The sequence below is a fragment of the Neopsephotus bourkii genome, unplaced genomic scaffold, assembly GCF_033783945.1.
Source record: "Neopsephotus bourkii isolate Nb327-2 ecotype Australia unplaced genomic scaffold, CSIRO-AGI_Nbou_v1 NB_168, whole genome shotgun sequence".
Classification (NCBI taxonomy): Eukaryota; Metazoa; Chordata; class Aves; order Psittaciformes; family Psittacidae; genus Neopsephotus; species Neopsephotus bourkii.
In genome coordinates, this window is record NW_026900684.1 from 10,153,776 (window position 1) to 10,176,773 (window position 22,998).

The 22,998-nt window shown below is 38.3% G+C and overlaps 1 protein-coding gene across 1 annotated transcript in view; it reads right to left on the reverse strand.

The window, feature by feature from the left end:
* GALNTL6 (polypeptide N-acetylgalactosaminyltransferase like 6) overlaps positions 1-22,998 on the reverse strand; it is a 485,664-nt gene that overhangs the window by 62,789 nt on the left and 399,877 nt on the right. Inside the window, exons 5-6 of the mRNA XM_061372533.1 lie at positions 21,285-21,470; positions 15,561-15,744 (exon numbers count right to left, since the gene is read on the reverse strand). Of these exons, the coding sequence (XP_061228517.1) occupies positions 15,561-15,744; positions 21,285-21,470 (370 nt within the window). The remainder of the gene's footprint in view (positions 1-15,560; positions 15,745-21,284; positions 21,471-22,998) is intronic.

Below are 22,998 nucleotides of genomic sequence, written 5' to 3' on the forward strand. Positions count from 1 at the left end.
GATAGTTACACTGGATTTTGCTCTGCTCCTAGCTTTGCCACATGCCTCTCCAGTAAGTCACTTGTTCTGTGCTTCATCTATTCAATTCAACATTAGTATCTTTCTACTTCAGTGGGATGCTTTATAACACGTTCACTAAAGCTTGTGATGCAAACAAAAGATCTCATTTAAAGGCTCCTGGTGAAAGATCAAATAAAAAACCCCCATAATTTCTTTTCATGAAGTGCTCATAAGGAATCAACGATTTAATTTTCTCATTTCATTTCTTAAAACTGTTTCAACCCCAAGAACATGTGTGTCCATTGTCTTTCAGGGATTTCAAGGGTTTATTTAAGCCAGTGCCCATCTGACACAAATACCTGCCTTCCAAAGAAAAAACCCAAAGTAGGTTCACTTGGCACTAACCAAGGGACCAGCAGCATAGCCTATTTTTCCCATATACATCACTCACAGAAAGATAGAGCTTTGTATTCTGCATAGCTGACAGTACATTTTGCCATAGATTAGAGATGCAGGATGATTGCCAAGAAGAATAATGTTTTTCTAAGATAAACAAGTCTATTCTGATTGAAAAGAAACCAAGTGGGAATACTGACTTACTGTGAGACAAATATTAAAGCACCTAGATACCTAATAAAAAACTTACCAAGCTCCCAATCCTGAAATATCATCCCTTTTTTTAGCTAAATGTAGCTTCAGCAAAAAGAGCAGTAAATAAAACGCTAGCTAAATATTCTTGTTATTATCTCAGTAAGAACGAAACTAATTTCAATTTCCAAGAGAGGCGAGACATGGAAGAAAGCTAACTAGAGCATTTAACACATGGAGGAAGGGATTGTCCTTCCATTTCTCTTTAACAGTGAGGTAGATGTACGATAGATCACATTTTGGCATTAGTTTAGGTCTATTTTTTTTTTTTAATGTATCTTGAAAGGTTTATCTTTTGTCCTGTTTCATACAACATGAGTTTTGTTATTAACTTGACTGAGACAAGGATATCTCTTCCAGAGTTTCCCAGTCCTGCACTGCAGATTTCTGTGAACTATAGTTATTTTAAACTGCTATTTGAGTACGCACAAAGCAATGAATATATAACTGGGATGTTTCTTTTTCCCTGGTTTTAAACATTGCTTAGCTAATTACGCTCCAGAGACACTAGCTGACTTAGTAGCAGCAATGCTGAATAATTCAGAAATAAGGAATATCAAGTGTGCAGAAAGGAAAGCTGTCATGAAAATCCACAGGGGTCTGTTTTAGCTAACAAATCTGACAGCGTATCAGTTGCCAGCCCTGCCTCTGGCACTGTGATGAGCTACTACTGTTCAAGCTATTGTTATCATCTACAGGATTTCTGAGTCCCAACAAGAGAATCTCCAAACCAGTACATTCTTCAGACTGAAATACCTAACTTTGAAAAATGGATTAAGGACACCAAAGTTTACTTTTTCCATTACTATCGTATCTCTGGAAGGATGTTTATGCTGCTACCATTACTCTTACAGGGACAAAAAGCAGACAGAGGCAAAAAAAAAAGGCTCAGAAAGGCAGAATTCTCCAAAGTAAATATTAACAAACTCTGACCTTATGGTTAGCACCAAGTTTATTTAGACAGATAGCAAATATGCAAGACACCAGAAGTCTCAAGGTGTATTTCAAATATCAAAATGCTAGTCGTCTCATTCATGCTTCCAGCTGGCAAAGTTTACTTACTAAAATCTTGTTCATCAGTAACATATACTCATCTATGGTTTTCATAACTTTCAGGATAATTAACTTCTATAATTCTTCCCTTAAAAATGTACTGGTTTTTTCCATGTCATTACATATGCAAAGCACAATGAGAAAATTAAATTGCAAGAATAAAATTAATGTGTTTACTTGAGCTTTTTAATAGAACAGTATCTGTGTTAAGCTTAAGTGATGCTACCAAAGAGTTCAGAGTCAAAATAGCTTTTAGATCAGATTCACAAGGATTGTCTTCCCCCCCCCCCAACAAATGGTAGTTTAAATGTAGAGATATTAAATATTAGTTGCAGCAGGAAGGATTAAACAACTCAGCATCGTCTTCCTCCCAACATACAGAACCTATCCAAAATACTTTTTGCTTCTGTTTTCAGCTTTACAAAAAGTATTCCCAGTGCCATACTACTATCAATGATGTTGTTGCAAATAAGTAAGTAAACAAAAAAGCTATGCTCATTTCAGGCTTCATTAGAAAAGGAAGTGAAAAAACATCAACACATTTATTGAATGAAAATGGAGTCAAGTACTGGAAAAGCAACATCAAAGTTCTTAGGGAATCTTTCAAATACATCTCATCTTGCTGCTTTCCCATACATGCATCTTGGGCCTGTCACCTCCTCAGAACCATGACTGGATCATTTGAACTTCTTCAAGAATAGCTACTCCAAGTATCTGAGATACACAAGGTCATATAGCTCAGGAATGGATGAAACAAGTATCAGATAAGCTTTGGAAAGGGCAAATGCAACTTTAAGATCTATTAGTAGAGATCTTTCCAGCAGATAAAGATCAATAGCACTGCTGAGGATAGCATGCGGTATGATGCTGCATACAAATCTGGCCTGCTATTTTCAAAAAAGGGAAATGAACCTAAAGTTAGAGCTGTGCCAGAATAATCAGAGGAATTATGGATCCAGTATTTTATGAGCAGAGGCTGAAGAAGGCTGCTGAAATGAAGACTGAACCAGGATGTGATTTCTCTTTAGCAATAGACTAGGGGTTACATGACAGATCAAATATTTTTAAACAACCTGTCTGCTTAGATGTGTCCACTTAATTTCCAGAAAGACCACCATTTTTAGATATCTGAGGCATCATCTCTGCTGCTATCAAGTTGCAAGAAGCCCTCTAGCTCCGCTGGTTTTCACGGCTTTATGTGTTGAACACCACATCCTTCTGCTTCAGTTCTGCTCTCAGGCTATTTTATATTTTCTATTATATCCAGAAGGTCACAACATGCAGAAATTTACAAATTCATTTAATACTTTTAATTAAATTGAAAAGTTTCAGGATTACTTTCTCCAAGTCAAATGAAACCATTCAAAAATCAGTTATCTTGAGAACTACAGCTATCGTCTCTCTAAATTAGTATTTCTGCAGGTACCTATCATTTACGGATAGGGAGCAAAGTGCCTTTCGAATTCTTCCAGTTATCTTCCACATTTCTGGAAAATTTCTTTTCCAGCTGGGTAATAGCTGGGTTTTTTTTTTGTTTGTTTGTTTATTGTTTTTTTTTTTTTTAATTCTGGGCATGCTCCTATTTTTTATTTCTGCAACTATTTGAAGAAATTGCTCAGTGCAAAAGAAAAACTAGAAGAAAGATCATTTAGCATCTGGATTCGAGCACTGTTTAACCCAAACTTCTGTAGAAAAAGGTACTTAATTCTAAGTGGCTTGATGTCTTTTTTGTCGATCCACCTGATGTCTCTGTAAAACAAACAGTATGTGGTTTTACATACCCAAGCATCAGATTTCTAGTTTCACCATGCATTATACTGTATTTGTTCTTTATGTGACTACTAGAGAGATTGTGTGATTACTATTACTCACAAAGGTTAAGATTTTACTAATGTATCTTTAGTAAAAAGCTTTCTGTAGCTAGAAACTTGCTAATTCAGCAGAAATTAAGTAGAAATGCTAGTCAAAAGATATGAAGATGCATGTAGATAGGATGCGATACCATCTCTCACAAGTGAATGTCCCACCATAAAGAATGAGAAAGCAAAATCTTTGGAGCTATAATTTTGTGCCTGTTTGGTGTTTTTCCCTTCTCCCTGGGGAAATCAGGAAGAGGTTGTGGTGTCTAAAAGACAACAGAAGCATGACAGATTCCGTCTGTGGTTAAGAGGAGATGATATCCTGACTTGTGACGAAAAAGAGTAGGGGCAGCTGAGATTCTGAAATATTCTGTAACCATGAAGGGACAAGGGCTAGAGGAAAATAAACTCCAGGATTGCATTTGCCCTTTTCACAGCTCTGTCTGGCTCTGGAGAGTCATTGTCCACGATCATCGTTTTTAAAAACAGCATTTCTCTTTCTCTACTGTTACCAATGGATGAAATCTGTTCTGTAAGAAATTCTCACTATCAGTTCACTTTGACTTTGAACTCCTTCTTACCAAATTTCAGCCTTTTCTCTTTGCTAATCTCTAAACTGCTACTGGGAGTTTTTGTGTGTTCCCAGCCCTCCTTTGTCTTTTCCCTGCTGGATGCCAACACCGACAATCACACAGCGGGGTCAGTTGTCCGAGTCCTTTTCTAGAACAGATTTTTCTTTTTCTTTTTTTTTTAATTAATTTCCTGTAGTGACATCGTTCTTGTTATTGCTATTAAGCTTTACTGAGTTAATAGAAATAACTTTCTACAGTTCTAGTGCACACTTGACTCTCAGATGTGCTCATGCATTCTCAATGAAAGGATCTCTAGGTGGGTTTAAATACATTTTTTTCTGACTGAAAAAACTTGTCATATTTTCTTTATGAAGACATAGGCTAATATTCATAGGTCAAGGACTTTGAAGTCAATGGCTTCATTACATACGTGGCCAAGGAACTTTGAGCAAACCTCCCCTGAAAATCGTGCCTGTAAATGATTTAAATATAATTATAAAAGCTTTTACAGGTAAAACACTCCTTCGACTTAAATGAATTACCATTTGAATGGAACTTTGCCCCACTAGCCAGTAGGTGGAGATGTAAGTCCAGTAATTACTGCAAAAACCAGCTCTTTGGCAGTCCTTGATCCAATTGAAGGTTTGTATAATACAATTTAACCGAGGTTAGATTTCTTAATAAGCATTAGATGAGACAGATGAAATCTGCCTGTAGATAAGGCCCATCTATCAGCCTTCCTTGACACAGATATTCTTGCTGCCTATGGTCAGCTGTGCCTGCTGAGCTGAGAAAGCTTTCACATCCCACAAGTTATTAATGAAAATAAAAAGGCAAAAAATTAAAAGGCAATCAAAAGGCATATTTTCTATTACCTGATCACGCATTTTAGTATTTTAAAATACCTGAACATGTGTCAAGTATTTTAGAAAAGCTTGATCAGCATTCTGTTATGCCACATTAAAAAAATAAGGCAGGATAAAAAATTGCATCGTCTCAGTCATCCTAATACCAACATTTTGAAAAGTTTTGAGTCCTTCCATGTCTACAGAAATTATGAGCATGTTATTACCTTCCAGTAGATATATGAATGTTCTTAAAGTATTACCAGTTCCACTGAGACAGTCAAAATACTCTTAGTATTAAAGATTTATGAATCTATTAAATTATCATTATAGGAATTCAATACTGGAAATTGGTTGTAGTAGCAATAGTATCTTGTGATTTACAAAAACCTCGGGAATGGAAAGACAATTACAGTAATATAAGATAAAGTGCAAAAATTAAAGCAATATAGTTGTACATTTATAATAATTTAATTTTGGTTATGCTGTTTGAAGTTAAATGAGAACACCCCTGAAATAACAGGGCCCATCTGAATTAGCTACATTGACTAGTTATATCTATTGTAACTACCACTAACAAAGGACTATTCTTCTCTGAGTGCCCTTTGAGCAAGTCAGGCACAAAGACTGCTTCAAACAGTTTTGTTGTTTAACCTGTCATTCTGTCGAAAAGAATCACTACAAAATGAGCGAGGCGTTAAAACCTATTGCAAAGCAGTGAGCTGGGGTTTTGAAACATTTCCTGTGGGTGAGAACTCAGGGAGTTTGCTTTCCTTCAGTGCCTTCTGGGAGTCTTGAAACCACTACCCTCCAGTCCCCAGACAGTGTTCTGAAAATACTGCTCAAAACTACTTTTTGGCCCCCAGTTTACCTTCACCTCAGGTACTCTGAGAGGTCCTTTGCATGGTCACAATGGTTTGAAAGGCAAAATGTTGTTACTGTTCTCCCACTGTGCTCCTGGCTTACCACCATCTCTTTCACTTCTAATCCACTGCATGTCCACAGGTCATTTGTACTCACGGGAAAACAGAGTGGTTATTTGTCCTAGCACAGAAAAGCCAGGGAAGTTCTGCAGAATAGCTAAACTTTCTTCTGGATAACCAGTCTCTTCAATCCTTGCAGGCACCTCATTCTCTGCAGGGGGCAAACAGAAGTCTGTGTAACTTAAAGCCTACAGCCCCTCTCCAGAACTGAAAGTAACACTGACACATCAACTTGCCAACAAAAAACATACGAGGGGTTGATTTTCCAAATAATTCACTTGAAGAGATAGCTGTCATCCCCCAAAGGAAATAGGCGTTTTTAGAAATGGACAAAGGTGATATATGACTCTTCTTCCCTAGTAAAGGACACTACCTTGGCACTTCATGGAAAAACAAATGTCAGCTGTTTGAGCCTTACTTGTTCCTGCTTTCTCAGATATGCACAGCATCTTATAAATAAACTAACACAGCAAAATTTGGAGTGTATCATGATTTTCACCCTCACAAGTTGCTGGAGGCATTTGCCTTTGCCTCTTGACAAAACTTGTCTTCCAGCTAGAATGATGATATTTTGGTTAATTACATGAAAACAGATGCTAATGCATCTGGGGATAATTCAGAATGTGATCTTGCATGTCTTATTTCTAAGGTCCTCATCACATCAATACCTATAGTGAACTCCCCTAATAATTTAAAAAAAATTGGTACTAGCTCTCTTTTTCTCATTCAGGTTCTTAGATCTGATTCACAGCTAACTACCAGGGTCAACTACAACAGAAATATGGAACAGAAATAATTGCTGTCAGAGAGATGCAAAAACTGCTGATAGCCATTACTAAAAAGCAATCACCTATAATCCAACATCAGAACAGATATTTTCTTAAAAGCATATCTGCAAACACTGTCCTGCATCTGACTTAGTTCAGTGTTGCATTAAAACCCTACATGGTGCAACTCAGCAACGCTACTCCATGGAGCTTTAAACAGGGCTTTGTAGATAACTGTATTGGTTTGGAACATGTGCCCATAAGGTCTTAGACCTTGGTGTCAGGTTTGGAAGGGACCTGGAGAGACAGCTGCCATTATGCTATAAATTAAATGCCATCTAGAACACGGGGAGGAAGACTTGTGTACCATTTCATAAAGGATTCCTTGGCAGAAAGCAAGGCTTCCACATCTGTCAAAATTTCCAGGGCCACAGATGTAGTATATGCTGCATTTTTGGCTGAGAAATTGGAGGAACCACTGGATGCATTGCTGGAAAGCCAGAGACTTTGCATATCTTGGTTTCTGGCATGGACCAAACAGACATTCCTACAAATCAGAATTTAGAACAGAGTTTGCTGTTTGCATGAACCTCAAATAGAGCTCAAACAACACTGCAATAGGATAGGCTGTAAAAAATGAATGGTTAATCAGAATGCATAAACCTTAGCAAACTGGAGAAATGAAGTAAAGGCAAAAAAAGATAAAATTCAAAATGTTCACCTACAAATATCATGCTGATCTAGGGATAATGAAGACAGATCACCTTTTTTGACACTGCACTTCAGATAGATATGAAGAAAAATACCTTGCCTTCAGATACACAAAATCTGAATTACAAGAAGGGAATGATGAACACTTGGCTAGATACCAGTTCTGCAGAAACTGATGTAGAGGTTGCACCACAGCACAAGCCTGGCATAAATCAACAATGTCAAGGAAACGTAAAAAGATACACAGTCTCTGAGAGAGACAACGTCACCTGCTTATTCTACTAGGCAATGGTAACGCTTTGGCAGTATCTGCTTTCAGTATGGAAAAAGTCCAGCGGAGAGCTAAGAATAATCAGAGATCTAGAAAACATGACTTACTGAGACTGAAAAAAATAAAAAAAAGACTTGAAAATGAATAACGAACTGATCTGACATGAGTCCTCAATTATTTAAAGGGTCTTCTTCCACTGTACAGTGTATATGACAAAATATATAGAGGTTAATGCTGTGGCAAGAAAGTTTCTGGTTAGATATTATAACAGTACTGAAACACTAGCTATACATAAATTTCTTCCCAGCCCCATCTTTTGGCGCTTCCAGCACAAACTGCATTGGCAGCTTAATTTCTTCAGAGTGGAAGCCAGAAAAACCTCTTCACTTCAGGGCTAAGGGAAGCCTATGCCAAGATAGCTGGACAGAATTATTCTATGTGGACAAAAAATCAGAAAGTATGTATCCGCAAGTGACGATGCTTCTGTGCCATACTTAGTTGGTCGCTGCCTCTGTAAAAATAACCATGGGCACTGGAGAGGAAAGGAAGTAAAGCATTGTGATACTGTGGAGTATCTGACAGACCCTATAGAGTAAGGGAAGATGACACACACACATAACCCCCCAAGCCCAACTGCTCATACTGGACAGATGTTAAAGAGTATCAGTTAATATGAGCCAATGAGCATGTATGGAACATACACCAATGCACAGATTTAGAAAAGGTTTGGCAGAGAGGAGTTTGACAAAATTAGTCAGTTTAGTCTTTGTTCTCTCTTCTGTTTGAAGCAAGCATGGCACTAGATACTTAGAAATTGGTCTTAGATAGAAATTCTTTAATAAAAAGCCACAACAACAAATACACAGAAATGGAAGTGGATGCATAGGTCACTCCTAACTTTATACAGGTAAACACTATAAAAATAAGAGTCTTGGTTTTCCATTTCTTAGTACCAATAGGTGTCAGCAAATCCTGCATGAAAGTTCTAGAGCAAATGGCTTGAAAATACACAATTAAGAACAGAAATAATTATTTTAAAAGAGTGATTTCCTTTTTTTTTATGGAAAAGTGTTTGGACATGATTTTATAATTTTGAATGCCAAGTCATCTGTATCAATAGCATGTTGATAGCATTAAATAGCTCATGTGTATGCACTGAGCAACATCTTTCTGTTTTCTTCTTGGCTACCATCTCAGTCTTCTTTTATGTAAAGAAATATTAAATTCATGTCCAGATATGACTTAGTTTTCTAATTATTGGTAGTTATGGTGACCCACTTGATGTATTTGCCTCAGCATATGTGCATATAGACTGTCAAGCTCTAAAGTTAATACTTGTGTTAAGTAGCAGTCTAACAGCTCTAGAAACTCTACATTTAAGCAAATTACGAACGTTTTGACGAAAATGAGTTTCTTTTCATCTTGGAAGGCGTAAGTCACTAGCAACATTGAAGTTTTGTGTATCAAACCTGAATCTACTCATTTCAACTACTACGTAGGACTCGAATAATCCCTTGAGTGACTCTTGTGAGGTTCAAAAAATTATACCAGCCATAGCTTTTTATCATTGGTTGTCCATTTTTAAATGATTTTTAAATTTTACTCTAATGGGTTACACTCTCTGTAGAGTTCTCACTTCTGAACTGGCCTTCAGAGGATATATACCGGTTGCACAGAACCTCTACACTGGATAAGCATGTCTTCACTGTGCTAGTGCTATGGGTGGATGGCAGTTTGTAAAAGCTATTGTTATCTCCACTGTTGTTATCTCCACTGTTTTTATCTCCACTAACAGTCTTCTACAGACCACGGCTTGTAAAAACAATAAATCAAGACCTTAAATTACACAAACTCACACTGTTTGGAGACTGCTTCTCTGCAGGATAATGTCTTTGTATCAAACATTCCTGTAGCACAGTTCAAAACAGTAGATTATACTTAGGCTTTATAAAAATAGACAATTGTTTCTGGTTGTGAGAGGTTTTATGAATATGTTTATAGGCAGAAATCAGCCATAAAAGACAGACTATAAAGCTGTGGGAGCTATAGAACAGAAATCATTGTCCAAAGCACTTTCTAAACTTTGGAAAATGATCATAAAATTGTAAAAGTGCTTGTCAGATTTGAAATGTAGTCTTAGCAAAGACTTTCTTTGCACCAACATGTTGTAAAAAGTACATATAAGGACTGAAAGTAAGGAGCTGCAGAAAGAGATTGTTTCTGAGAGTATGTCAATTCAAATAAAAGAGCATGCTGACAACAGCTTGCATAATAATAATATGATTTTAGATACGCAATTTGACAGAAAAGGCCACGTAATCTTCCTGGTTACTTTAAGGTCACACATTACATCTAAGACTGAGGGTCTGTGATGAAAGGGAAGACAAAAACGTATTGATCGCCTCATTTTATCCCTTAAGCATGTCTGAAATTTTACCAGAAAGTACATCCATAAACCATAAGCGGCCCCTATAACTGTGAGACCTCAATCCTATAACCTTTGCCAGACTCAAGCAAAATATACTTGCAATGGAGGAATGCTTCCTATTTTATAAATAGGAAACTAAATACAGGAACTAAAATGCCTCATCAAAGCTGCTTCTACTTCCTCAGCTAATCCAGTATTTGTCAAACTACTGTCCTGGTCCTTTGCTAGAATAATATGATTCTTCAGCTTTGTCTTCTTTCAGTGACATCTGGAGATGACAGCTTTACATCAGAAGGCAAACAAGGAACTCTTGGAGGGTAGAGGAGTGGTCATAAACCAAAAAAAATAACTTTCCCAAATAGGTGCTAGAAGTCTTGGCATCCAGTAAACAGCACAACACTTCTCTCATCGGTTACTCTTTCCATCTTGAGTTGCAGTTCAATAGCGATGCTGTTAGATCTCGGCTGCACCTTTCCCTCTCTCCTGAATCATAAAGTTACACTACCATAAAGCTGCTCCAAGGAGCTGTGCAGCCCTTTCCTGCCCTAGTTGATTGGTGCTACATTAATCCTCTCCATTATTTTCTCTGTGTGTGTGTGGGGTTCTTGGTTTTGTTTTTTTTCTTTTTTTTTTTTTTTTTACAAGTAGTTTTTTGAATTGAATTGTTAGTGTTTTCTTGCCTGGTTAGATACACTGCTGCTGGCATGGATGGACATCGATGCCCATTTTCAGATCAGGCATGTGATAACATGAACTGATGTAATCTAAGTGCTGCCAGGAAGTAAAGGGCAGTCATCCCCAGCAGGCCTGAGCATATCAAACCTCTGTTTTAAACTTCCACAGAGCTTTTAGCCCAGACAGGCTATTAAATCATACAAACTGACATGCTGTATATCACAGTCCATTATAGTAACAAGGTTACCCTATTAGTTTAAGTGGTAATCACTTGGGTTAGGCAAATTCCTCCAGAGACTAAAGTGGTTGCACCACAGAAAGAAACAGCCACACAAGAGCATGCTCTTATATCCTAAATCTACATGTCCCATAAGGGCATGTTTTCAAATCTCTGTCATGACAAAGAAACAAACCAGTGAGAGACAATAAGCTAAGGTCATCCTTGCCACAAAGGAGGTAAACATCTCTGGTCCTCCCGGTTTATAGATTAGAAGATAATTTCCCAAGTCACCTCAAATTCTGCTGACTAATCATTGACCCTGGATCTAGACCGTAAACATCATCATGACATGGTGATAATTGCCTGACCATTTCCCAAAATACATCAGAACATCAATTTGCTGTGTGTCTTTTATACAACCCTGAATGCATCTCAGAGGAAAATAGTATGAAGCTCCTTCAGAATATATTGGGGTAGTTGTACATGAATCACAAGAGAAAAATCACTACAGCCAATTGTCATGAGCTGCAAAAGTGGCATGTCAGTTGAACGCAGTATAAAACTTCTGCTGTTTCTGTGGCACATGAAAAAGGGAAATCGACAAGCTCACAGATTTTCACAAGAGTTCCCGGTTCAACATTTTATAGGGGTGAAATCCAACTTCCATGCTTCTAAGGATTCAATGCATCCTGAAAAAACAGCAACACAGATCTTCGAGAAAAACAGATAATCTTAAAGGCTACTCTATATCCATTTATGCAGTATTTGCTAAACTTTCTTATACACTACAATGAGCACAGAGAAATAGCCAGTAATTCACATAGGAGCTTCAACAAAAACCACATTTTATAGTTTGGTTCAAGCAAAACCGATGGAAAACGTGGAGTGGCTGGTAAACACACGTGAACCAAACTGATACATTTTGGAGATGAATGCAGCCTAATCCTAATGCCATTATAAATTGTCACCCGTCTCCCAGGCTAGTGCATCTGTACCAGAATTTGACACTGGGTAGTCTGGAAGCAGTACAGTCCTAAAGTCATAAACATCAAGGCAAATCATGGTGTAAAGCTACTTGTGAACAGCTGTAGATTGCCTGAGCATGGGTGTGGGTGTACATCAGGAAAAGCTGAGATCTGAAATGAAACTTCAAGTTCTATCTCAGCAAAGGGTGGAGATGGTGCCTGAATGGCACTGTAAGTGTATGAACAATAAACCATGCCCAGGCTCACACCACAAATGCATGAGAATGTCTAAATTCTTCACATGAGGCATTTCGAACTGGAAGACTCTGTCCAGGTAGACAGCATTCAGTAGGAGAGTACCTGTCAAACACTAACCAAAGTGGAGTACATTTAAAAAAAATACAATAAAAGCAGGGAAAAATTAATTCTAGAAACACTGCCACAGCTGGCACTGGAGGTCAGTGAGCTCCGTGATACTGTCACACCAAAAGCCTATCTGACAACACTTCAGTTTATCGTGTCAAAAGCAAACAGCTGATGTTTGCTGCAGCAGTATTTATCATAGAATGGTTAAGGTTGGAAAGGACCATCTAGTTACAATCCCCCTGCCATGGGCAGGAACTCCTCACACTAGACCAGGTTGCTCATGGCTCTGTCCAACCTTGAATTCTGCCAGTGATGAGCATTCACAACTTCTTTGGGCAACCTCTTCCAGTGCCTCACCACCCTAACAGTAAAGAACTTCTTCCTTATATGTAACCTGAACTTCCCCTAACGAAGAGTCCCTCTCCAGCATCCTTGTAGGCCCCCTTCAGATACCGGAAGGCTGCTATGAGGTCTCCACGCAGCCTTCTCTTCTGAGCCTGTCTTCGTATGGAAGGTGCTCCAGCTCCCTTATCATCCTCATGGCCCTTCCCTGGACTTGCTCCAACAACTCCATGTCCTCCTTCTGTTGGGACACCAGAACTGTACCCAGTACTCCAAGTGGGATCTCATGAGTCAGACAGAAAGCCATATATCATTCAGATAATATATTTCAGACAATATAACGACTGGTCTTAGGTCTTCCATCGTTTGATCTGGTTTTATGTGCATCAGTTCTTAGGCTAACATGATCTTTTCTGCTGAACACATGTACTGAGCTGGCATTTTAAGTCAGGGAAAAAACTCATCAGCACAATTTTCAGATCACATACCTATTATTTGCTGGTGTTTTACTAAAAATGCTGGCAGTTTTCCAGTTCATTAAGGATCAGCTCAAATCTGGTGCTGCTGGCAAGAAATAAAGCTATTAGAATACCAATAGTAAAATATTTAACCTAAATAAATAAAAAAACCCCAACCCTACTGCTTACAAAAAAAAGATAAATGACTGTGGTGCTGACCGAAGCCAATTCTAGTTTTAGCGTATATGCACAGGAAAATTGTTCTGTCTCTTAAATTCTATAGAACTTGTCTTGGTCAATTCAATTGCTGACATCTAAAATAGTTTGTAGTTTTTACCATACTTCTTGTAAGCAAGGTATTAAAAGCTCAAGGTGTCAACAGAGAAGGCCCCAGGAGAAAAGCAGTACTGACTCTGAATCAGAAAATAATTCCTCCCCTAAGCAAAATTCATACTGATTATTTAAAACACCTAAACTCTCAACATTATAGGCAGAGTACTTTTGAGCAAAGTTATTGTCCTAGCTCCATCAGCCTTCAATCATGCTTCCATGTGTGGGGTTGGACACAGTGATTCATGTGCAATGCTGCTTTTCCACCTGCATTACTCTGATGCAGATACCGTCATGCGGAAAACAAAGGAAGACTCTCACTGATTTGTGTAAGAACTAGGAAGCCTTTTCACCTCTCTGGGGAAACAAGAACTCGGATTACAAGAGATTACAGGTCACATTGTCCTTCATGTTACTCTTTGTGAAGCCATTTATGAGTCTTACGAATGCAGGCATGGCGAGATGAGTATCACCTGCTGCCAGGCTGATCGTAACAACAGTTCATGCAAAACCACCACATCTGTTCTGTACTGCTCAAAACCCATGTCTGTTCTAGGAAGTGTCCTACAAATGCATCCTCTTCCGTCCTTTCTTGTCTTTGAAAGATGCATACAACAAACTGTAAATGGGTGAAATAGCAGATAAGTAATCCTGGCAATATAGCAGTTTTACTTTTTATATACAAACTTTTTGTTTTTTGTTTTTTTTTATACAAACTTTTAATGCTGAACCAAATTACATGATGTGCTAGGTGGCTTTCAGTAAATAACAGAAATTACAGCTGCTCAGAAGACCAGGAAGACTTGTGGAAGAGAAAGGGAGGCTCTAGAAGCTCTGGAGTGCTATGTGATTGCACTAACTGCATCTATGTCATAGAGTGGTCACATTGGCAGCTGATGGAAAATATTTCATCAGGACTTACAGTAATGCAAGATGAAGACTGATGAGTCTAGATGGAGATAAGTAAAAAGAAACAAGCAGAATAATGGAGACAAGTAAAAAGGAACAAGCAGAATAACGGAGATAAGTAAAAAGGAACAAGCAGAATAATGAAAATAAGCCCACTGAATGCCACAATTACCTATTTCTCCCTATACCCATCTAGTCATTCCCTGGACATAAGGATCAATTTCTGCATGAATTGGATCCATTACTTCAAAATAGAGCAGAGTCTTGGACAGAGATAGAAGTTTTCTGTTGCTATTGTTTCCAGGTTTTGTTTTGGGGAAGGGAAAATGCTGAGTTTTAAACTGCCAAAACCTGCAGCAAGTTTCAGCCAGGGCTAATGACAGTATCAGAGCCAGTCCTGCTGCCAGTCCTGCAAGGATCCAAGCTCTGTTAGAGCCCTGGAGACTGCCACATTGAATCATGTCCGTCTGTCTGTCTTCTCTGCTGATGAGGATTAATCCTAGCTGATCCTTACATGAGAATAATTAAAAGAAAAGATCTACTTTTGAGAAAAGTAGATGATCATTCCTGTGAAAGAGCTTATGTATACAATACTGGCTGGCTTGTAACAATTTATTTACAAATCAGCTTGACACTGCTCAGGTTTGACAGCTCTGTGTTTAAGTTACAGCAATACATACACAGTAGTAATATCACCAGTCATAAACAAAGCATCTGCTGGCAGAATGTGGACTCAGCTATTGATGCATCCATGCATCAATCTTCAGCAAATAAAACATTAAACTAAAGTCTGTTCAGTGCTCTGTGGAATAAACAGAGTAACTGCAGTCACATTCACTCCTTGTCCAATGGCAATAATTTCTCTTAACTACCAGTATGTGCCTCTTTCTTTAACGTACGACCACTGGGCCAGAAAAGATATGGAAGGTTTGTATTTCCAGGCACAGCTTGTGAATCCTGCAACTCGTTACCCTGATCTTTTTCCTAGTTTTGGGGTTTTATAAACATGTACAGAAGTTGTTTGCTTCTATGACCTGCCATTAGTATGAAGTGGACCCTACATGGAAACTTCTGGACTTGGATTCTTCTGCTACTGTTGCCTTGCCTTCTTTGCTTGTTCTGCTTCATGTACCCACTCTCCCCTTTATCACTACTTACTCAAAGGGGTCGCTGGGATCAGCTCTCTGGAGCTCTGGAGGAATCGGTATTCTTTTGTAGTACATTTCCCAGTCAAAAGCTCCTCGCATGGCATCCCCCGCCTGTGCCTCGTAGCCAAAGTGATTGTGGTCAATGACATCGATCATAGGACACACGATGGTTTTGTGGTTTAGTGCAATCTGGTCTGAAAAATGAAAGTAGAAAATAGGAAACGGCATGTCTAGTCAAGCCATCTATCATATTACTGCAAAGTGAATCCCACAGGTTTTTCTGATGTTTGAAGATTGCTTGCTTTGTTCCCTGTGGCCCCCAAATAATTTCATTTTTCAAATCTGTATCAAACCTTTATCTAAAGTGGACTTAATAGAGTTGGGCAATGATTAGAAGCATTTACAGTTCTTTAAAGGGAGGCATATCCCTGTGAGACCCACAGGAGTCCAGTCATCTATATCTCTGTCACTTTGCTACACTGAGCTGTCCCCAATCTGTCAGCTATGGAACAAGCAAGCAAGCAAAATGTAAAAATACTCCTTCAGATGTGGGGAGTTGCATGGCAAGCTCCCATGAGAGAGATTTGTGTTCCTAAATGTGAATCTCAGCCCTTGCAACCATTCAGCTGCTGTTCCTTGTGGTGCTAGTGTGCATCAACTTTGAGATCAAAAGCTACAAATTAAAGGCAAACTCCAACATGAACAAAACAGGGCTTGCATCCTATTTGTTTTGTACCAGTCTTTGAGATATAAAGAAGGCCCCACAGTCTTGTTCTTACTCATTTATTTTCCAAAGAAATGAATTTCTTTTTGCCTTTTTGGAAAAAAATAAGAGAAGTGTAAAGCTAAATCAAATTCCCATGTCTAGTATAAGGGCAGGGTGAGCCTGAGTCTGCTTTGGTAATTCTTGCTGCTTAATCCCACACAGCTCCTCAGAAAAGAAACAAAAGTAAAGAAGATGTTCCAACTGCAAGAATAAGCAGAAGAATAATGGTTTGAAATTAGGAAGTACAGGGAAAATCTGTACTGTAGAAAACCTATCTGTGAACTCTTGAGGAAACAAAATCTTCGGATTCCAAGTATAACAAAGCTTTTTCTCTGAATGATAGCCTAGCTTCTTACATTGTAGGGACTATGGGGAAAACTTGTTTTTTTGTTTTTAAGGATTAGATTTCACTGGTGCTTGATAATACCCTAAAAAAAAATAATCAGAGGGCTGAGTGCAGAACGAACACTTAGATAGGAAGCAGGTAATCGTGGTGTAAGGATTAGCAATACAGACTCTGCTTCTGAAGGATTAAAATTAAGAAAAAAGATTATTTCAGTGAAACGTCTGTAGTTTTCATATTTATTCTTAGCTGCTGTTTATAGACTGTCCAGATGGGGGAAGAATGCTGACTGCTAGTGAGAAATTATTGTGCTTGGAAATTCAGCAGGTTTTTACATTCTTATCCTTTAATAGTGAAATAAATTTAAAGCACAGGCTCTCACAAAATTATAGGAAACTCATCTCAGACATAATGGCTGCATTACTGTTGCTATTGCCAAATATAATTTCATTCACTGGTATAATATGTAGTGCTATCTGTAATCATTATGTAAAGTCATTTTTACACAACCTCTTTCCTGTGATGGTCCTGTTAATAGTTATAATAACCAGTCTCTGATCCCTCCTTTCTAAATTGATTGGAGGAGTGAAACTAAATGGGATTGATTTGGCTGGAGCAGGTCAAAGGTAGACTCATAATACATTAGCATCATTCTCCTGATATTTAAAAGCTGTAGCCTTAAATAGACTGAAGGATTGGAACTCTGTAAGCCACACACAGAAATAGCCAGGGAGAAAATTATTTGACGAATGACCAAACTCAATCCCAGTCTTCATTTATACAACTTTGCAACAATTTTGCAAGTAAGATGATGCTTACCTGCCTGTTCTTGTGTGTTTCCACAGAACCTACTTCTCAGCCCACAGAATGATTTAGAGAAGATGAGGAACCACAGAAATATCTTGACTTTTGAAGAAACCAAAGTGTTTGTAGTTGTGCACAACAAAGGCAGCAAATCGAACCTACAGCCTTAATGTTTCTTTCAGCATGCCTAAATTAATTGATTTTGCATACATACTTCTTAGGCTTAAATGTAAGCCCAATATGAATTTAGGAAACAGAAAAAGGGCTGTAGGGCTACCTTACATTTCACAAGAGTGCTGGTACCATAGCTTAACAGATGTGAAAATGCTGCTGCCTTTGCCAGCCACTTCTCTTCATCCCACCTGCTCCTCTGCAAGAAACTGAAAGCTGTACTTTATAGTATTTCTTTTCCACTGCATTTACTCATCATCCTGTCACACATTCCTATGTCCTGAATTCCTATATTCTGAAAATTTCTGTGTATTTCAGTGCATATATGCTGCAGTTAAAGGGAAGAACAAAAAGATAGGAATCACTGTACATGTAAAAATCTTGCAGATTTGAGGAACATCATTGCACAGTTTCCTCCCTTGCAGTTTTAAGCAATATATATGTATATATTTGAATATATATGAAAGCACAGTGTGTGTATGTGGCAATAAACAGAATATGTGAATAAACAGAATATATGAAAGCAGAATGTGTGTATGTGGCAATAAACAGAAGTTTTCAATACTGGATAAGTCAGTATCTCAAAAACCTAGGTTTTATCTTTATGAGAAAGACGCACCCCTTTAATTTAAAGTGCTGGTTTGAAACTGCCGCATTGCAAACGCTCTTATTTTCCTAACTGAACATGTTGTTACAGATGGTGACAACATTAGAATGGCTCAGCAAATTATCTCGTTATCTGAGTTGTCATAAGTACTTGTACTCTTAGTATCTTAGTATCCCCACTGGCAAGCGATGCATTATATAATGTTGTGGAGATGGTCAGCTATAGCTAGCAGGTATCTTGATAACTTGCTAAGCATGATCTAATAATGATACAGTTTTAAGTCTTGGTCAGAAGAAAATATCTGTTTTAACAAAACTAGTTCTGGTAGAGTGTGGCATTACTAATCTGTTGTCCATCTTCCCTCTTACTGCTCCTACAGCAACATCAGCAGAAAGATATGCTTTCATCTTTCAGCTGCTTTGCTGCTCAAGTTTCTTACCTGCAGTAACAGTGATTTCACACTACACTAGATTCTTAACTACAGCAGCTGGAGCCGAAGTCACATCTTTCCTTCTGCTGACTATATGCTACTGAGGAGTGATAACAAACAGCTGTGTTTGCCAACATTTTTATATGACCACAGCTACCTGCTCAGTGAATATCAGGCTAAACTCTCTGAGATCTGAAAGTTATTTTTCTCAGTTTAGAAGCCCATTTAAGCTAAAGAAATTAACTAAATAAAGCTTAAAGAAAATAAAGAAAAAGCATGTTGCAGCTGTTTTTAAGAAAACAAAACAAAGGACTGTAACTGAAACCAGCTGTGGCTCAGCACCACAAAGCTACTTAGAGACCTAACAAGTACTAAAAACCTATCTTCCTGACAGTCAATTCTGAAAAGATAAGTTAGGTGACTAAATAACGTTGAGAACTGTTTTCATGTGATTGCTCCTGGTTTTCTCAGTACCTCCTAGTCCTCTAACTTTCAAGGTCTCATTTTGAACAAAACCTGGTTTGGAACAGTGGAAAACACTGCACCTCTTCAGAGGCAACTCCAGGGCAGGGTTGAACTGTGCTCCTGTTGAGGACTTCTCATTACACATGACAGATAAATCAGAGCTAAATAGGGCAGCTTCAAAGCAATAAATACACAATATATCCTCTGTTGTGGCTTCCTTGAATGACATTCAGTCACATGCATTGTTGAATGAATCACAAGTTAGATCTTTAGATAAACACTTGCAAAAATTAATTTTACTATTATTAGTAACTGGTTGTCCTCTGATTTCAGTATAGTAAATATTTGCCACCTCGTGGATATGAGAAAGTTTTCTCATCCCTTCAGGAAAATAAAGGCACAGGGCATCCTTAAAAGCTGTGTGTTCATTTTCTAGTTGTCCTTCTTCATGTAATACTCCACATTTTCTTTAAAAATTATGCCTGTTGACTCTGGGTTCCAGTATTCCTGAAGATTAATTTCTAGATCCCCTGGCTGGTTAGCTATGGGTATTTCTAGTATATGTGAAACGAGAATGATATGTGGAACACGAGAACTAAGCAGAACTGGGACCTGGTCCCTGATGAAGCCTCTCATCTGTTCATTTCTCTGGCTTGAGGCCAAGGGTTGCAATCATCCATTCAATACCCAACTGCAACCTAACTGCAATTATGAATCCTCTGTGACCATTCTATTTATTTTTCAGTTTTTATAGTGTGAAACCCAGCTAGGCGTACCTTCATTTCAGACAAGAAATCAAGAAAAGGAACTGGCTTTGCAACTTGCAATTTTTCCATGTCTAAGTTAGCAAAATAGAATGTCTACATCTCATCCACAGTAACATAGCAAAAGATTTCAGGGGAGAAGACTGAGAGTCTTCGGGAGATTTTTTCATTAGTATCAATGTATTAAGCACAGTGTGGCAAAATCAGAAAGCAGAGTAAACGTGGCTGTATATGTAGAGTACTCCAGAGTGTTTAACATCTACTTGTTTACAGATGTCTGTGGAAGGCTTGCTCTCTGCTCCTTTATGCTATTTAGGCTCTACACAATGATGGAGGTTTTCTAAAAGAATGCTGATGCTGTGCTTAAAGACATATGGAAACAAGAGGTAAGACCATATGTGTAATTTGATAAAGAAGGTAGAAAGGAAATAGATTTGGAATTTTGTACATTATTTTGTTACTGATCTGAAGAAGAAAAAACAGTTACTACGGTTGGTTTTGGTTGGTTGTTTTGTTTTTTGTGTTTTTTTTTTTCGTCGGTCTCAAGTGACAGTTCATTAGCAGAACATCATTTCTTCTTGACTGTAAACACTTTATCACCTTATTATGGGGCCAAACAGTTCTAACAACAAAATTCAAGAAACAATAACCATTAATTGGTGAAAACCTATCCTGTCCTGTACTTATGACATACTCTTCTAATTAATACAAATATCTTCCATAGTAAACTCAGAAATTTTGTTTTTGCTAGCAAAAAAGCACTCATTTTGCAAAGCACATACTCTTTGCATGCACTCAAGTGTGTAGAAAATAGAACGTTGTTTCCTGAAGTGAAATCCTAGACTACAACAATTGATTCTTTCCATTCCTTTGACTAATGGAGCTTTGCTGGCTGCAGCTGGAATCCAGCAAAGCAGTCAATAGCAAATCATTCTTTCCGAGCTTCCTATTGTGAATGCAGTTGTTATTGGATTTAACTCTGGGTCCTAGATACATTTACAGCAAAAGCTGTTTTAATGGAATGTGGAGGACTACGAAGGAGTACAATACCTGCATAGCAGAAGTTTACAGGTGTATAGTAAGGGCATACCATACTACTAGATTTAGTAGTGTAATTTTTAGCAGTAATAACAAAATAAATTGTAACTGCAATAGGCCAAAATGATACTTCAAAATTTTACAAGCTCTATATTCACAAGAACCATAAAATAGAGCTGGTCACATTTCTCAGAGTTCTGTCTCATACTGACTCTTCAGAAACTCCAGCAGAGCTCCAAACACTTCTGTACAGTGTAAATCCCGCTTATTGCGGGACATGGCTTTGAATGCTTAAGCTATACTGTATGCTCTAATTTTAATGGCTGATGAATACTCGTACACTTACTAAGCAAGGGAGGCAGCCAATTCACGTTGACTTCGCAATGGGAATCCAGAAATGTCAAAACTTCTCCTCTAGCCAGCGAGGCTCCTAGCAGTCTGGTCCGAATGAGCCCTTCTCGTTTCTTGGTACGTACAATCCTCACTTTGCCAAAACGGACCATGTATTCCTCCAGCTTCTCTTTTAAATGTTCTAGAAAGAAGGGCAAAAAAAACATCAGTGGTGCCAGGCCTGAAGGAGCCAACAGAAAGACAGGTTGGCATATAACCTGCAAGCAGCTTATCTACTTCCATCTTTTGTCACTTCAAGTCCTCCAAAATCAGCCACAAATCCTTCCTGAGACAGTTGGGAAAGTGTAAATGGTCTCTATTTTATCACACCAAGGAAGACACTGACACTCTGGACCTTTTACTGCAGTTGCTACTGGCAGCCTGCCATCCACGATATAATCATGGCCAAAACAACTGCAGGATATTCATCCATCCTCTGGTTCCTGCAGCCCAAGGCCAGATAAACATTCTGGCATGCTGTTTTATAAACAGTGTCCTTTCCAAGTGGGTTTCCTATATTAACTAATTATGAAGAACTATGCATGGAAATAAATTTTTTAAAAAGTAGGCATTAAACTAGCCTGATTAAATTGTTTTTGTAATGGGAAGGGAAACAGACCTGAAGGAAGATCTTAATAGTTGGGTGCCGGCGTGAAGCAAATGGACAGCTGACTTCCTAATAAAATTAAGCTGCAAATGTAGAGTAATTGATAGGTTCTCTTATCTGCATAATCCAGGTCTGTTTGTATCACAAACCAGCATCTTTGGGAACATTTTTTCTTCTGATTAGAAACACACACAAAGAATCATAAAAAAACCCACCCCAATGATAAAAGACACCCTACAGTTTTGCCTCTTCCTAAACACATCTACAACAGAAATCCTGATCTTTCATCTTTGATATAACACCTCAGCTAGTCAGACTCATTACTCTGGAAAAATCTGATGATTTCATATGGCAGGGAAAGAGAGAGACAAAAGCCTAGTGTTCCATAATTAAAACTCATGATAAGCCATATCTAGTGATGCTAGGAGTTTCAAACCAAGTCTCACTGAAATGTGTTTGCCAGGTTATGACTGCTTCTCATATCAGGCTACTAATTCTTTGGACTTCTATCATCAGCACAGGCTCCGATCCAGACCTTACATCATTACAGACTGCAAGAAGTTTACTACAGACTACCTGAAAGGACTACTATTTAGCAGTACAGTGGAGTGTATAATGTTGACAGATTAAAAGCAACAAGCAAACGAGCCACAACACAGAGAGTACAGGACCTTGTGTTAAAATAAACTCCACTGAAACAGAGCTCCCTGCACATGCTCCTCCCTGTCTCTGTTCCTTTCCTTCCTAGCTGATCAGCACACATGACTTCTTCAATCTACCTGCATAAAAGGAAGGAGCAGAAACTGGTGTGTTGTTATATGTATTTAATGGGAGAGTACTGCATGGTATTGTGCACTAAGGAATCCTGATGTACACTGACACATAAGAGGGAGCAGCCTGAGACCTGAGAATATTAGCCTGCAAGGATTACAGTACAGGTGGGGGTTTGGGGACAGAAAAATTAACACCGGAGACCTGGTGAGTCAAGAGAGTGGTCTGTGTCCATAGTAATACCTGGGAGAAGTATTAGATCAAGCAAGGAAGGCCGAGTCTGAGACAACAA